Genomic DNA, 17,204 nt, shown 5'->3' on the forward strand with positions numbered 1-17,204 from the left:
GCTCTCATTAGTAGTGGGCTACCTAGAGACACAGCTGTGATAGCCAGGATTACCTGGCTATACAGTATTTGGTGCTCTTTGCAGTCATATGAACTGAAGTGTTGGTTAAAGCAATTATTCACATTTTTTTTTCCCTTTTTTTATGTTCTTTTGTGCTTTTTGAAACGGAAAAGCTTTCTTCACATACAGTTTACACTGTAACCATGGACAGAATGGAAAGGGCTCACTGGCTCGCTGTATTTCATTGTTGACTTGTGCTAATTGTGTGAAGCCAATTGGATGCACCGATGGCTGAGTGACCTAGCTTCAAAAACGTGAATCTGGTCAACAGATTGAGTGGTGTTTGTCTTGCAGATAGCAGGACTTCATGCTCCAGTTAACATTACTGTCACCAGGAAATGTTAGAGTGAACAATTATTGATAAAGCAGACCACAATGAGAGAGATGCCCAGATTTCAACCTAGGCAGGGTTTGGGCCGGGTGAACGCTATGTGAAAATGTTCAAGTTAACTGGATAGAGGATGGAAAGGAGATAGACAGATAACTTGGAGTAATGGAAAACAAGTGATTTTAGTTCCATTTACTGTTAATAAACAAGATAACACTGGCTAGCTCAACATAAAAGCCAGCAAAATAAGCAAAGATGTCGCAAATCCCACAAATCTTTGAAAAAAAGTGAAACTGCTGCTAGATCAGATTTACGGAGCGAAACCAGCAGCATCATGTATTTTTGTGTAGCCCACTGAAGAAATGTAAAGACAAAGCAGAAGAACAGGTTAGACAGTTGTTTAGGAGGCCAGCATGGTTCAGATGTAGTGGCACAAAGCCTCTTTATATTGCTTTCCAAGAACAATCTGGGAGCCCAAGCTTTGAGACATCACCTGTTCTTAGTTTGACCTAATACTGTTTTTATGAGCTAGCAGGATGAAGAAAGACTGCAGCTGAAGAAAAGCCACTTCAGGCTCTACTGAAAGTGATTTCCTGTCTGTTTGTTGGTCGCTGTGCACCGAACGCCAAGGCTGTTGTTAAATCACATTTTAAAGTGATACAAAATTCCATGCTTTAAGTTTGGAATGTGGGTCATGATACAAGAGTCAGATATTTGTTGTAACACATTTGACAATCACAGCAGATTCTTTTAAGCACCATCAGTGATATTCAAGTATCAAGTCTCTCAAAATAAACTGACTTCCAGAAAAAGTGTTTCCATAAAGCTGGACGTTATTCAAAGGCAACCTCACAATTTTGCAGCATTAAATACACACTGACTCTCTTCTCCACTGAAGCGAAATATCTGCTTCACGTGATATTATTAGCACTGAACTGTTTTCTTTATAGTAATTTCATGGGAGGGGGGGCTCTCATGCAGGAATGATCAGGACTCAGTAAGTCACAAATCCCTTCTGATTACTTTTACTGCTTTAATTCTGTTTTGTTTTCTGGTTACTACCCAGTGACAGATGGATGCTCTTCTCACTGGAGTACACAGTGCTGCAGTTCATAGAAAATACAGAAATACTCACTCAGGTTTTGGTGTGACATGCCAAAACTATAAAGATGTCTGCAGAACTTGATAAAGTAAAATGGTTCAGTGGAGGTGTTCAGGTAACATTATCTGTGTTTTTACTCATAATATCTTAATGGTGTTTTTAACAGTGCAGCAATCTGTGTGTATTTAATACTCAGACTGCACAGTACTGCTACTGCTACTGGGAAAAGAACATATCAGAGCTATTGAGCAGCTTTATCGATTTTATTGATCTGACATGTTTTTAAATGTGGAAACAAGTCCAAATGACTAGACTTCAGAATAGTTCATCAAATATTAAAGCACCTATACATATTTAACTGTGCCTGATTAGATGTGTGCTCCTGAGTTCTTCTATCTCCTGTTCACTTTTATTAATGCAATGCTTTGTCATTTATTTTTGCAAATGTTTCACACACAGTACCAGCTGGCTCACTGGAACTGGTTCACATCAGTGGAATGCAATAAGTCTTATCTCTGATTTTCCTGTTTTGACATGCCAAAGTGTCCGCTGTAGCAAAGCGTCACATACACTTCAGTAGGTCTGTTTCACCAGAATCACTTAAAACACCACAGCAAACAAAAGTCATTGAAGTCAGTGGAAGCAGCACGTGGTCTGTCCATACCAGCTACTCACTCATGACCAGATTCACTTGACATGCCAAGTGTAAATTAAATTCTTAAATTCATGATGGACAATACTAATGTCCTGTCTTTAAAAAACTTGTAAACTTGCATCCTAGTTATCAATTTACAACACTAATAATCAATCTGGTTAAAATGTTTACCTTTAAATAAAGTGAGGCTGTTAAAGCTGTGGAATTTCCTTCACCTTTAGTTAACGTTCCCTAAAGGTTCCCAGGTGATTACAGTGTTTGCAGTGTTTTAAAAAAAAAAAACAGCATCATTTTCTTATGATTATTTTTGCAAAACCCTTTGAGAACCTCCAGGGAACATTTCCTAAACATTCCCTAAAGTATACTTAGGGAAATGTTAATGTTCCTTAAAGGTTCCATTTAGACTTTAGAGGACTTAAGCAGAACCTGTTTGCTTGTTTAGAGACTGTTACACAAACTTTTTTCCCAAAACGCAGCGTTCCACAGGCTTTAAGAAAACATTATTTTATTTAATGGGCAAAATGCCCCATAGCAATAGAGAGGATAAAATACGAGCAGAGTCACTGATGTCACCTTATGTCCCATTATGAACTGAGTGCTTTTGCCAGTGCAGTTTTGGTGGATATGACGGGCACGGGATGTATGTGATTGTTAAATCGAGCATATCCTGGATAATCCTCCTTTCTGATTCGTAGAAATGACCGTAATTAACTAAACTTACTTAATGCTCAATTCAGTATGACCTGAAACTAGTGACTGAGCCCGTAAAATCATCAGTAAAGTGTTTACTGAGGTCTCAGAACACCGAGGGCTGTTTTCTCACGTCTTTTCGCAGCAGGAGTCTCCGTCTGATGGCCATTAAAATGAATATTGCTTAGAGCACTACCGCTGTGCTGGATTCACTCAGCAAAGCTACGGCCATCCTTTATGTACGGTCTATACCTACAGCATTTACTACAGCCCGGCGCTGGGCGGGCTTTAGGACCCTGTACTGCGGCTTTGCTGAAGTCAGCTAAGGCAATAGCAATGTTATGGCTGCTTTACCTAAGAGCTACTGTCGAACAGCTTCTACCATCTGAGCCAGCATAAAGCATTTTATAACACTGTTGTGCACATGTTTTAGTACTGGTAGCTCAGCCGTGGCTGGAAGCTTAGCTGCTGATGGAGCACATCCGACTGCCAAAGGTAACCGGCTCTGACTGCAGTGATTTGCACTCCGCCGTGCGCACTCTCAGTTCACCTCAAAATTGAAATAACCAAGAGAACATGTGTTTTAATTCAAAGGGCGTGTGCTGTGTTTGCCCCCGTTGGCAGTACGGTTACCGCTTTGACGGTGTGTTTCACCGTCAGCGCAGTTCACACGTGTACAGCTGTGTCAAAGACACGTGAGTAGCTGCGGATGTGCTGAGGATGAGGCTGGTTGATGCTGTTCTTCTTCTGCCCCGTTCAGGTGGAGAATGTCAAGCTGCTTGACAGACTCACCCCCAGAAGGAGCAGGATGGGCACCCTGTACCTGACTGCCACACACACCATCTTTGTGGAGAGCCAGGCCGGAGTGCGCAATGAAACATGGGTAGGCGTCACAGTCTGGAAAACATAAGCGGTCTGTTTGAAGAGAGACAGTAAATGTTCAAGTGTGCAAGACTGGCAATTTTCAGTGCTGCAAAGCATACTTAGTAGATCTGTTTTTGTTTTGTTGCTCAGGTACTTCACAGTTTGGTGTGCAGTGTGGAGAAACTGGCTGTCACTCCTTCAGGATGCCCTCTGCTTATCCACTGTAAGAACTTCCAGGTTCTTCATTTTCTACTTTCTCAAGAGCCAGAATGCCACGCTGTTCACCTGTCCCTGCAGCGTCTCTCCCAGCCAGGTGAGCGGTGTCATGATGTCAGCAAAGGTTTGGATTAGATGCACAACCTTCGATTATCTTCTTTCTTTCTTTACCTGTGCCAGCATCACTGTATCATTTCAACTATCCTGCCTCTATAATCTGCTCATTTGCTCTAGTTTTCATCTGTGGACTGATACAAAATAGAGGTTCTACTCATCAGCCTTTAGCTGTCAGCCACTGTTTTGCCTTGCAGAGAGATACGAGGAGCTGTACTGCTTCTCCTATAAGCCAAATGTTGATGGGGAGGAGAGACAACAGGAATGGGACTTTTTGGACCTCAAGGCTGATTACAGCAGAATGGGACTCCCAAACTCACTGTGGAAACTCTCGCCAGTCAACCAACACTACAAGGTCAGTGAGCTGACCTTAGATGCACATTCATCCTAATATGGACAACTATGCCTAAAGGTTTGTTTGGTCTTTTCCAAAGGTGAGTGACACTTACCCTGCTGACCTGTTTGTCCCTGAGAGTGCCACACCACCGGTCATAGTGGGAAGCTCCAAATTCAGAAGCAGGGGCAGATTTCCTGCCCTGTCGTACTACTCCAAAGACAATCATGTAAGTTGACTGCAGAATCATTCTCTTTTTATTTTCCATCCAGTCCTAAGTCAGCCCATAGTAATACAAGGGATATGAAGTGACACTTAAAGAGCTAATATCTCAGACTCCAGCCCTGCACAAGGAAAACATTTTGCAGCAGCTGAGGTAAGAGATTATTTACAGGAATATAAAATACATTTTGATTGTTTTGCTTGGACAGTTTTTGGGCAGAAATGACTTGTGAGACAAGTTGATCGGTGCTGACTTTCCTCCTTAAGCAGTAAAAATTTTATGCTTCATCAAAAAAAGAAAAAGGGAAGCCGAAATCAAAATAGGGTTTTGAAAGTCACCCCACCCCCCCAAAGTAAGCAGGACTCACTGCTGTCAGGATCCCTAAAGCAGAGACCAGAATAATCAGGATCTAACAGTAGATGAACTGAGTTTAAGTTTATTAAGTGTTAATTAATCTGTTTTAAGTGTCTATAGATCCTTTCCAACTTAAGATGCGACTTTAGTCATTACACCAACTTTCAAAATATAGCCACCAAGGTAATAAAGCGTTTACCTAATACACAGTACATAATATCCTGCATGGGAATGTCTCAATGAAGCTCTGACAAATGTTAGAATAAAAGTGACCAATTTATGATTCACTTGATTGATGATTTAGCAGGAATGTTATGATCCCATGTCTGATATGGGCTTAATACCGTTCCTCTGCTCCAACACAGCTGGGTGTTGCAAGTCTTTAAAATGATAAAGCAAGACAGATGTCCATTTGGTCATTAAATAACAACATGAATTATTACTGTCTCCTAGATCTTGGCTTCGTATTTGTGAAAGTCATATATCTGACATATAAAAAAAAAAAAAGCCAGAGTGTTCATAATTTATTCTATTAATCCATGATTCAACATTTAGGAGTGCTTTATGTGTGTGGGGTCAGCTTCCCAGGCTTGTGGAGTTCAGCGCATACAAAGCGCTCCACTCTAGTTCATGTGCCCGAAGGGAGAGCTGGACAGTGATCTCTGCTCATTTCCCATGTTGCTATTAAATGTGGAGATAAGAGAAACTGTGTGGTTGATTAATTTAAAGTGAACATGCAGGGAAAGAAAAAGTACTGTGAATTTCTACTCGTCCCAATTCTCATATATTAGATATGTGAGTGTGTGTGCGTATGCTCTAAATGTTGTGAACTGATGAGGAAGTGTCCCATATGAAGCCAGAGTCCTCCTGCTTCCTCCCAGGCTGCCATCTGCCGCAGCAGCCAGCCCCTGTCAGGTTTCAGCGCTCGCTGCCTGGAGGACGAACAGATGCTTGAGGCCATCTTGAGGTCCAATCCCCGCAGTGACTTTATGTATGTGGTGGACACAAGGCCTAAGGTGAGCCCTTTGTATCTAAGGAAAGGCCCGCAAGTGTTTAAATTACTAACTGTATGTTCAGGTGGGCTTTATTTTTCCAGACTGTGTTCTGCTGAAGATCTCACAGCAAAGGCAAAACATCTCGACTCTGTGGAATGTTTTGGAAAAAATATGCATTTTGTATATTTTTGCTTTTGAAAGAGTTTTAGCTCAGTAGTTTGCTTTCCTTCTACATCACGGACCTTGACCATTCTGATATTAATCACATGAAGCTGTGTGTTACTATACATTTATATGGTATGTTGCGCCGCTACAATGGAGCCAGATTTTTGCATGTTGCTGTGTGAGCTCAAATTATTATATAAAGGTATTGTATCTGAGTAAATCCCTGGACATGTCTCATTTTCAAGGAGGTCCAAACTAATATTCTCCTAACAAGGAAAACAGACCAGTACAGAGCATAATATATTGCACATAATATAGGTTACATATTTCTTATAGTTTTGCCTCTGTATGCCACCACAGATAAAATCAAGATTCTGATTATATGGACAAAAATACTGGGTCACCTTCACATTATGCCTACAGGAGCTGCTCGCCCATGCAAATCCATGCCATGAAGCACCTGGTGCACAATGTTTGTGCTGATGTTAATGCAAGAGGCTGCAGTTACTGAATCAGCAGAGCGTTGGCAGCTTTTACGCACTCGGTGACCCCACATTTACCACTTCATTCCTGAGTTGCTGTGATTCCCAGACACTTCCTCTTTGCAATAATGGTGCTTACATTTAACTGTGGGATATTTAGAAGGGAAGAAATTTCACAAACTGACTCATTGCAATGGTGGCATCCTATTAAAGCACCACACTCTAATTCAGTGACCCATTCCTTCACAAATGTTTGCAAAGGCGCAGACTGCATGGCTAGGTGCTTGATTTCATACCCCTGTGACAACGGGGGCCGAAAACACTTGAATGCAAAGATTAAGAGGTGCAGCCCAATAGTTTTTCTCCATATAGTGTAAAAGATCTGGAGCTAATCCCAAGCGTTGAACTTGAATTTAGAAGCTGTTCACCAGAACAATATGAGGTCCAGTGAGAGGTTATTATAAATTAAGGAGGCCTTTGTTAGGCTGAAAAACCAAAATAAACTTATCAAAAACTTTAGGAAGATTCTTAAAAAGGAAGAAGGCACTGGCCAGCTCAGTGCATACCGCATCATCTGTCAAACATAGTCGAGGCAGTGTCATGACACGGGCACGTATTACTGCCAGTGGAACCGGGTCACTGGTGTTTGTTGATGCTGTGACTGCTGATGGAAGTAACTGGATGAATTGTGAAGTGTACAGGGCTGTACTCTCTGCTCAGAATCAGCCAAATGTTGCAAAAACGATCAGACAGCACGTCACAGTGCAAATGGATGGGTCACCTGATCTCAACACAGTAGAGCATGCTTTGCAGTTATTAAATACAAAACTGAAATCAGAGAGACCCACAAACAAACAGCAATTGCAGACGGATGGCATTAAGGCCTGGTAGAGCATCTCGAGGGAGTAAGATAAGATATTTATTGATCCCCAGGGAAATTCTTGTGCCTTATACGTGCTCAGTGCAAAAAGAATAGAAAGAGAAACACTGTGTGTAGAATCACAGAGAGTAAATAAATTTAAAAACGGCAAAATAAAGCTCAAACACTAAAAAACCAGATACAGATAAGTGAAATAGTATGGAATATAAGCATAAATAGAAATGCCAGTATGTGAATACAGGCAGAAGGTGGCACAGTGTTAATCGTCAGTCTATTACATGTAATAATGCTACCAGTATTGGTAGTGTAAGTTGTAAAACTAGCCTCTTTCTGACACTGCTGTACATTTTGTCAGTTGTCTTGAATGACGCAGACGACGGGATAATGAACTGATTTAACTTACAGTCATTTCTTTCTAGCTGAACGCGATCGCAAACCGAGCTGCAGGAAAAGGCTACGAAAACGAGGACAACTACTCCAACATAAAATTCCAGTTTATTGGGATCGAGAACATCCACGTCATGAGGAACAGCCAACAGAAAATGCTAGAAGGTAATTATTGTGTAATTATCATTCAGCTATAATGACTGCTTGAACTGATTTTATTTGCTGTCAGAAATGCTGTCAGGACTGTCAGAAACGTCTCACCACATCATATTTTACACTAATCTTGTGGCATTGTCTGTTTAAATTGGCTGCGTCGTCACATTACTAAAGCAGAGAGGGTCCCCTGTGGGTTTTTTTTATATGCAGTCACACAGAGCGAACTGAGCTGGAATCAGGCCTCAAATGAGCCCACAGGAGAATTTCTGGGTATTGTGCAGGGGTGCTCCTAGGAAGACTTTGAATCCATCTGGGTTTTATTTCAGAGCTATTTTGGTTTCCCGGAGTGGACAAAACCCCGGACATTATCCCCCAAAGAGAGACAGAGGGCGTGAGAATGATGCGATTTCAAGTCTGAAAACTTATAGCTGCTCACAGTTGTGATAACTGTTTGCCCACTGGCAGCACAGGGGAAGTCTTTAAGGCTGGAGACAGCGCCTGCCCTTTCGAGTCTGCACTCTGCTTTCCCCTCTCTGCCCGATTGCACACTTCAATAAGCTTTAGAAGACCCCCCGCCTGACAGCAAAACCTCAAACATGTCTTCTTGATGGAAGTCCACTCTGATAAGTGTTACAAAACCTAAGAGGCTAAATGAACCCGTTCACCGGCTCTTCTGTTATCAGTCCTTACAGGTCAGCAAACTGATATAATATCAATAAAAAAAAGCCACTGTGGCCACAACTTAATGAGAGATAAGATGTTTTTAGTTATCTAAAGGTTAAAGGTGAATTCTGAGCATTAGTATGACAGCTTGTCACCAGCTGAGCAGGAACGAGTTTGTGTTTCACAGCCTGTGAGTGAACTTACAAATACTTAGCAGGAACCCTGAAAATTAATTTAAAGGCATTTTATAATGAAACAGTACAGTGATCCTTAGGTTACAGCTGGTGGCGCTAGAGGGAAAGTCTGTGCACCATTAAAATGAATAGGATTCATCCTCTAGGGAACCATTACTGTTTGGTCAAACTGATGTCAGTTGTCTCATTCTGAACTGAAGGGGTTTTACATTGCTCATCCCCAAGTGGCTGTCCCTGGTGTGTACAAAGCCGTCGTCAGTGGGAACAAATTACATGAGAAGATAAACAGAATCTGTTTTGAAAAACTAAATGTCCTTGCGTGAGCCACATGTTGTCTCACCGCACACAGATTCCCTGTAAACTTGTCTTTGCTGCTATCAGTATTATGTGAGTTTTTAATAAAGTCCCGTGATCAGGTATGCTCCGTGTTTCCTGCCAGTGAGACAGCTGTGTTGTGGTTACAGTGTGTGAGCTGCGTTCCCCCTCAATGTCTGACTTCCTGGAGGGTCTGGAGAGCTCAGGCTGGCTGAAGCACATCAAAGCTGTTTTGGATGCAGGCATCTTCATCGCTAAGGTCAGTCTGGAGACTAATCCCCACTGTCTGCCTCAGCACTGCACTTAATATTGGTTTAGGTGTGGGTTTGTTTGTGTCTTGTATTGTCTGTGTGTCTCTGTGAAATGGACATCATCTGTCTGTGTGGGGACGATACAAGAACCCGGAGTTCTTTAGTCTGTCCCCCAGATTTACATGGATCAGCAACAACATTAAAACTATTGACAGATGAAGTCAATAACATTGATCATCTCATTGCAATGCAATGCAAACCTTTGGTCCTAGCATTCACGTGGACATTATGGACAGGACTCCCCTAGAGGAGCCGTGTAGAGGCCTCAGCAGGTCAGGGGTGCGAGAGATACCAACACAATATTGACCAGATGTTGTAAATGTGGCTAACAAAATATTATCGACACTAGAGAGTACAACTAGAGACCATCTCACAAGAAGATCACACCAGTTACATGATGATACCATAAATATTAATTCTAAGCACTCAGTACCCATGGGTCAGACCACACAAGTCTTCTAACTCAGGTTTTGTGGTTGCCTCTTGCCATAGACAGTATAAAATACGCATGTAACCTCTTTTTTTGAATTTTATTTATTTCAGGGACCATGTACAAAAAACATTAATCACATAAAAGGAAAAGCTGTTTTGTACCAGATTTAGTTATCAGCTAATTTCCAGCTGCAGTGCCTGGGCAGATAAAAAAAAAACAATAAAGCACAGATTAAATCAATCAGCAGAACACAAATACACATACTCACATATACACACACCTGCATGCAAACAAACTTAATACCAAAGACAAAAAAAGACAAATATCAAAGTATTATTCAACTATAAACAAAATTCCATAAAACACAAAAAGACAAAATCTAATAAGATTAATGTACACAAGACCAAGTTCTCAAAATCCACTTTTTTACATCCTGAGAAAAGATATGGAAATCAATACACATTTTCACATTCTTTGGAAGCATATTCCAGGCTTTAATTCCTTTAAAGGAGAAAGCTGAGGCACACTACAGCCCCCCCAACCCCTCCACCCACACCCCTTATGGTGGACCTGGTAACTCTGCTCGCTTGTTCAGAGCAGAGCTGGACAAACCTCCTCAAAGGTGGCCGGGGCAGCATTATGTTTAAGCTTGTGTACTAACCGTATATCTGAATACAAGACTCGATTCTCAAAACTTAGCATATTATATTTAGTAAGTATATAACAATAATGCTATTGATTAGATTTTCTATCCAAAATTTTAAGAGCTTGTTCATAAAGTGACATCACAGTGACGTCATCTGTTGGTTAGTGAAGTCTTCTTTTGTTTTGTTTTTTAAGTTTTCTTTTTTGTTATTTTAAAATCTGCATGATCTGCATGATCATGCTCAGTGGCTAACAGCGTGTGACTGACAGCAAGCAAATGTTGGAAAATCCTCCTTTCTGACACTCAGAATGACCATTATTTAAAAAATGAACTTTGTCTTATTTAATGTGACCTGAAACTAGTGACTGAATCTGTAAACTCACCAGGAAAGTGTTTCCTGGAGAAGGGGAGACGAGGACCGTTTTCCCATAGACTTCTATGCAATCAGAAGTCTTTTTGCTATGATGACACACAGTATGTACACAGACAGGTGCACAAGCTGAAAGCAATACATCTGTACTCTTTTAGATAATTTGACCAATTATCCAAGGAGAAAAGAGTGTCATTTCTCTACTGTTCAGAAATGATGGGGGTCATGTAATTAAAATAACATTCCTCTCAGGTTCCACCAGTCAGACGCTTGAGGTGATGCAATTAATATTAGAAAAAGATCAGTGTTATTTTCTTCAGTTTGAGATGGATTCTTGTGATCAAAAATTATCTGATGACTGGCTGGTTTTCTTCTTATAGCTGCTATAAAATATCGCCTGTCTCCAAAGCAGAGGCACATAATATAGTACACAAGAGGAAAAACACCACATCTAATTTTGGATAATTTGGACATTTTTTATGTGTGTGTGTGTGTGTGTGTGTGTGTGTGTGTGTGTGTGTGTGTGTGTATGTAGGCTATTGCAGAGGAGGGGGTCAGCGTCCTGGTTCACTGTTCAGATGGGTGGGACCGTACTGCTCAGGTGTGTTCAGTGGCCTGTGTGCTGTTGGACCCCTACTACAGGACCCTCAGAGGATTCATGGTACATACTGGACCTTTTTAATTTAAGATACAGGGCAGGGTTACATCTCAGTGGTAGCACATAACACCCTGCTATGCTTTCTGCCATGTTAATATATCCAGTTACATTCTGGTTTTAGATGATGGGGGCCATTCTGGGCTCGTGTTACTTGTTTCTTTAACTAACCTGAAATAAACCAAGAAAAATGAATATAGCAGAGAGGCCTTCTTTTGAGAGCTGCTGCAAACAGTGGGTGAGGAGGTTCAGTCGTTCTAAGGGACTGAATGTGCTTTAACACTTTTTCTTTTTCTGCATTTAGGTTCTTGTTGAAAAAGACTGGGTCTCATTTGGACACAAGTTCTCCCACAGGTCTGCCCCTCCCTGAAACATGGCTTTTATGGCATCTGGTGATTTGGTTTTAAATCTGGTGATTTAATGGCGTCCACCTCTTCTGCAGATGCAATCACTTGGTTGGAGACCCTAAAGAGGTGTCTCCCGTCATCGATCAGTTCCTGGAGTGCGTGTGGCAGCTTATGGAGCAGTTCCCATGTGCCTTCGAGTTCAACGAGAAGTTTCTAATTGCCATACACAATCACGTCTACTCCTGCCAGTTCGGCAACTTCATTGGCAACAACCAGCGGGACAGGATAGAGCTCGGGTGAGATTTAAACCTTCGGATGCCATCATACACAGACATCAGGGTACTGCATCACTGGTATTGTGCAAATAGGAATGACACATTGCTAGAAATAGTATATAACATAAACTCTTTCTTATCCTTCCTTTGACCTTTTCATCATATTTATTTCCCTGACTGTCATTTGGACTTCATGTAGAGTGAACAAGAAGACTCATTCTTTGTGGAGTTATCTATGGGTGAACCGTACGGACTACATCAACCCTCTGTACAGGCCAAACCACAGCCAGACCCAAGGGCTCCTCCGGGCATCAACTGCCCCCTACAGTTTTAAGTAGGTTCTCTCCAACTACAACTCACACAGCATCAGTTAAACCCTGGTATATACACTGTAAACCCACCTCCCCCTCCCTTATACTTTTTCATGGACAGAAAGGCAAAGGGGATTAATTGAAAGTTTATTTCAGTAATGCGTTCTTCTGTTTTTGTGTAGGTTTTGGAGAGGGCTGTACAACCGTTTTGACCGTGGGATGCATCCTCGGCAGTCTGTAGAGGATTATCTGAGGGCCATCCAGGAGGAGACACAGCAGCTGGAGGAGCAGCTCGCTTCACACAAACAGGTAGGACAGGGCTATGCTGATCAGTCACAACATTAAAACCACTGACAGGTACAATATTGATTATCTCAATAGCACTTGGGGTGGGATATATTAGGCTGTCAGTAAACTGTTGATATGTTGGGAGCTGAAAGGATCTGAGTGACTCTGATGAGGATCACATTGTAATGGACAGAGGACTGGGTCACAGCATCTCCAGAATCGCTGGTCTTGTTGGGTGTTGCAAGTCACAGGAGTTAGTAGCAACTAAAAGCAAGGAAAGACAAGCAGTGAGTTGGAGAAAAGACCATGGGTGTAAGACAAATTATTGAAAACCTAAAGCTGGCTAGAATAGAGAGCTGTGTGAACACACAGTGGACTGCAGAACGTAGCAGCAGACTAGTCATAACCTGCAAGAGAGTGAACATGAGCAAAGAAATAGAAGAACCTGGCCTTGACACTGACATGTGCGTTGTTTACCTGGGAAAGAGATACCATCAGGATGGCCTGTGGGAGGAAGGCAAACTAGATTAGGCAGTGTGATGCTCAAAGCACTGTTCTACTAAAAGACCTGGGGTCTTGCCATTCATGTGGGTGTTACTTTGGCATGTACCAATTACCTAACCTTTGCTGCGGGTCACATGCACCTCAATGTGACGGTTATATTCCCTGATGGCAGTGGCCTCTTTCAGCAGGATAATGCACCCTGGCAAACTGCAAAAATTGCCCAGGAATGATTTGAGCAACATGACAAAGAGTTCAGTGTTGACTTCCAAATTCCCCAGATCTCAAGTTGATTGAACATCTGTGCAATGCACTGAAAAAAACAAGCATAGAGGCCTTCCTCACAACTTCATAACTGATGCCACGGGACTCTTTTAGGGGTTCTTTTTGGACAGCAGGAGGGGGTCCTGCACTATATCAGGGAGGTGATTTTAATACTGTGGCTGATCACTGTGCATTCAAGTGTGAAAAGAAACATAAAATTTTGATGTGGTATTTTTGTGTGATTATAGTAGATGACTTATCTTCGTATCTTACATTATCAATAGAAAATTTCTCAGCTGGAGCAGGAGCAGGGGTGCACTGACACCTGGAAAGCAACCATCTTTGATAAGAGTCCCACAGTGTGGGCTCCTAGTAGCGACCTCGGTCTGGCCAACACTCCTCAGGACTACACCGGCGGCTTCATCGCCAGCCCCTGCCAGCCTAAAGCACCAGACAGCATCCTCCTGCCAAAGAGCACAAACCAAACATCTGACTCCAACTTCTCCAACGGCAGCGATCAGGAGTCCGGGATCGCAGACCTGAGCTGCCGTTCGCCTCTCAGCGAGGACAGCGCCAGGGATCCAGACTCTGATGAGGCTGCCTACTCTGCTGCCTGAGGAAACGTAGCATTGGGAGGGAGGTGCAGCACTGGACAGACGTCCACTGAGCGACACTGAACAAACACTACCGTTACTGTCATCGTGTAACCCGACGATTGGCCTATTCCAGTGAGAGTCTTATTTGGGTTGCACAGTTGGCTTGCACTTTTGTTTGCATGTATGTATGTGAACTTTCTATGTCCCTACATTCCTTCTTGTTCGTAGTTGTTTCCTGTAGCTGACTGCATTTAACCTCATATCAGTGGGAGAAATCAAGATTCCAAAGAAAGCTCATATTTTTGAACATTTTAATCAAAATTCAGCAGAAAGTAGGTGACCTCTATCAAGGAGCAAGAGCAACCCTCAGCAGTTTAATGCAGTTCTAAACTGTGTGTGAAAGCTGTTAATGATAAGCCATTTAAGTGTGTCTGTTTGCTTCGACTTTTGGTCTTCCATACGGGTATTTGTGAGATATTTGGCTTTACAGTGTAAACACCTTAATAGTAAAAAGGAGAGAAGAATTGACATGATATGCATTCTGAATATAGGCCAGTAATACATGGTGCTAGTCACCATTCATTGTAATGCTGAAAGATGAGCAGTAATTCTGATATGTCCAAATGTAGCAGAATTTTAGCCCCAGAGGACTCATTCATGTCTGAACTGAACTCACTCTGCAGGCCACAGTGACCTCAGCTGGGGCCGGGAGTCATTACACTCTAATAACCAGTGGTCAGTGGTTTGTTTTTGGCACCTTGTTGTCCACCCCTGGATGTTTCAGTGTATTATAGGATTTCACGGGGTTTTACCACAAAGGGATGTAGAAACAAGCTTTGATTTGATCATGTCTGTGCACCACGTTTCAACGCCATCGCATGACTGGACTACTGGAGCATGTGAACACACAACAATACAGCTGCTTAGAGCAGCAGGTGACCAACAGAGACTCCTTGACTATTTGTGTTATCTCAGCTGTCCGACTGGCATTAAAGCTGCTCGCTTTAAAATTGTAGTACCCATTATTTTAGGTGCACTCCTGCTAAAGAACAATGCAAAGAGTACCAAGCAAAGCATGTGAAAGTATTTTTGTACTATAAGCTATTTTTGTCTTCTCTGATCTCGCTTTAACTGCTTTGTTTGGTTTTTTTCAGTGTCCAAAATGTCAGAGTCATATTAAATCCTGTCCTCGTATTAAAAGAGAGCTTTAAAGTGTTCTGTTCCTGGCTTCATTTGTTCTACTGGGACAAGAGTAGATTTATAAAAGTGATCTAAATGCAAATTATGTTAATTCAAATCAATTGTCTGCCATATGCTTGCTATACTTACTGATTGTGTTCTTTCCTGGCTATTTAAAGGGTCAGTTCAGTCAAATTACAACAACACATTCATAGGTGCAATGTAAATACAGCTACTGCACAAAAAGAGAGCCTTTCTTTAAGTGTACTGTTATTGTTCCATTTGTGTATTCAGGTCACCAATTCTCCTGATCTAATTTTGCTTCTCTAGCCTGATACTCGAGCAGGCTGCCTCATGAACATCCAGCTCTGCCTCACCTGCTTAATCTGAAAACAGTAAAATATTTGACTTATCTGCCATATACCAAATTTGCATTACATCATCAGTCAGGTTAAGTTAATGGCAGCAAAGACTGCCCCTCATTTTAGGGATGAAGGCTTCAATCCCTGTTGTTGCTGAACATCTGCACAGCTGTGCTGGCTGGCAGCCAGACCCCAAAGCCCTGCCAGCACCAGCAGTTCTGCTCTGTGGCTCATTCAGTTGCTGTTTTTATTTATTGTCTGTGTGAATTTTTGGTGTCAAATGCCTACTAAAATAGAATAGCTGGCTAAGGACTGAAACACCGAGCTGTAGACAGTTGGTTGCTGATAGAAAAACATACAGACTGGAAATGAAAGAAGAACACTTTTTCAAAGACTGGGACAAATTCCTATCATATAAAGTGAGGAAAGAAAGGCTTGGGACTGTTCATATGTTTATATATGATTTTTAATTTTCAGAGAACTTCCAGTTTTGTTTTGGCTTTTGCCAAATTATCATTAGCATTAATGTTCTTTATCATTAGCATTAATGTTCTTTATGTTTAAACAAAGCAAAATAAAATAGTTATAAAAAAAAATAGGACAGGAATAACTATATTTACAAGAATGTTTGTTTACATTATTTAAAAGAATGGGAACTTAGCTGGTCCAGAAAGTCTTTTTTCCATTTTTTAAATACCAAAAAAAAAAAAAAAATGAAAACAGCAAATTGTTTTCTTTTTGAATTTATAGAAATCCTGTTACGGCGACACAACAGTGAATAAATAGGTTTAAAATGGGAAAAAAGTGGAAACAGTGCCAGAAAAGTGAATTTTTTTATAGCAAAACTATTTTACTAGAAAATGTAAAAAAAAAGAATAAATAAATAAAGCAATTGTGCAAAAATCTTGTCTTTAATGAATAACAGCAAAAATCAATTAGCATGGAAGGAAGGGGGACAAAATAAGTCAGTGATTTTAATGATGATGAAAACTTTGCTTTTTTTTATTGGTCCTTTTCATTAAATTCTGGGGGATTTCATTGTTTTTGAGGCGAACCACAGCGAGCACTTTGAGCTCACTGGTTGTTTTTTTCCTTCCACAAACTTTATTGTTTTACCACATTTAGTGCACATTTTAAATTCAGTTTTTACATTTATTTTTAACTACTTACTTGTCATAAATTATGTAATAATTAATATTTGTAATTAAATATAAACTTATTATATTTCTTAGAATTTCAGATGAGTTATTTTTAAGCTTATTTAGATATTTGTTTGGCCACATTTATGTTATTCGGGTATATACCATCCTACTTATTTAAGCTTTTTGTTATGTTGTGTTCTTATTTATGTATTTATTTTGTAACAAAATAATTTGCCAAACAAATAATAAAGTATTTTTTATCTTAAGAAACAACATATGAAACCAGGAACATATCATAATTGTACATGTAGCATAATCACAGAAACAAAACACTGTCAAAGAGAAAA

General features: G+C 40.9%; 1 protein-coding gene across 1 annotated transcript; it reads left to right on the forward strand.

The window, feature by feature from the left end:
* Positions 1–3,177: 3,177 nt before the first annotated feature.
* mtmr7a (myotubularin related protein 7a) lies at positions 3,178–15,373 on the forward strand. Its single transcript, XM_030739141.1, has 14 exons — positions 3,178–3,330; positions 3,596–3,718; positions 3,850–4,012; positions 4,227–4,384; positions 4,464–4,592; positions 5,822–5,956; positions 7,882–8,014; positions 9,327–9,436; positions 11,473–11,598; positions 11,897–11,946; positions 12,035–12,235; positions 12,414–12,548; positions 12,708–12,834; positions 13,863–15,373. The coding sequence occupies exons 1-14, from the start codon at positions 3,307–3,309 to the stop codon at positions 14,193–14,195; spliced, it is 1,947 nt and encodes a 648-aa protein (XP_030595001.1). The 5' UTR covers positions 3,178–3,306; the 3' UTR covers positions 14,196–15,373.
* The last annotated feature ends 1,831 nt before the right edge of the window (positions 15,374–17,204 follow it).

This window comes from Archocentrus centrarchus, chromosome 10 (assembly GCF_007364275.1).
Source record: "Archocentrus centrarchus isolate MPI-CPG fArcCen1 chromosome 10, fArcCen1, whole genome shotgun sequence".
NCBI lineage: Eukaryota > Metazoa > Chordata > Actinopteri > Cichliformes > Cichlidae > Archocentrus > Archocentrus centrarchus.

Bases quoted from the DNA above. Each gene is read 5' to 3' on its own strand.
- mtmr7a (XM_030739141.1), top strand. From the start codon at position 3,307: ATGGAGCACATCCGACTGCCAAAG. The intron at 3,719-3,849 runs GTAGGCGTCACA...TTTGTTGCTCAG, and splicing joins GAGTGCGCAATGAAACATGG to GTACTTCACAGTTTGGTGTG. The intron at 12,835-13,862 runs GTAGGACAGGGC...CATTATCAATAG, and splicing joins AGCTCGCTTCACACAAACAG to AAAATTTCTCAGCTGGAGCA.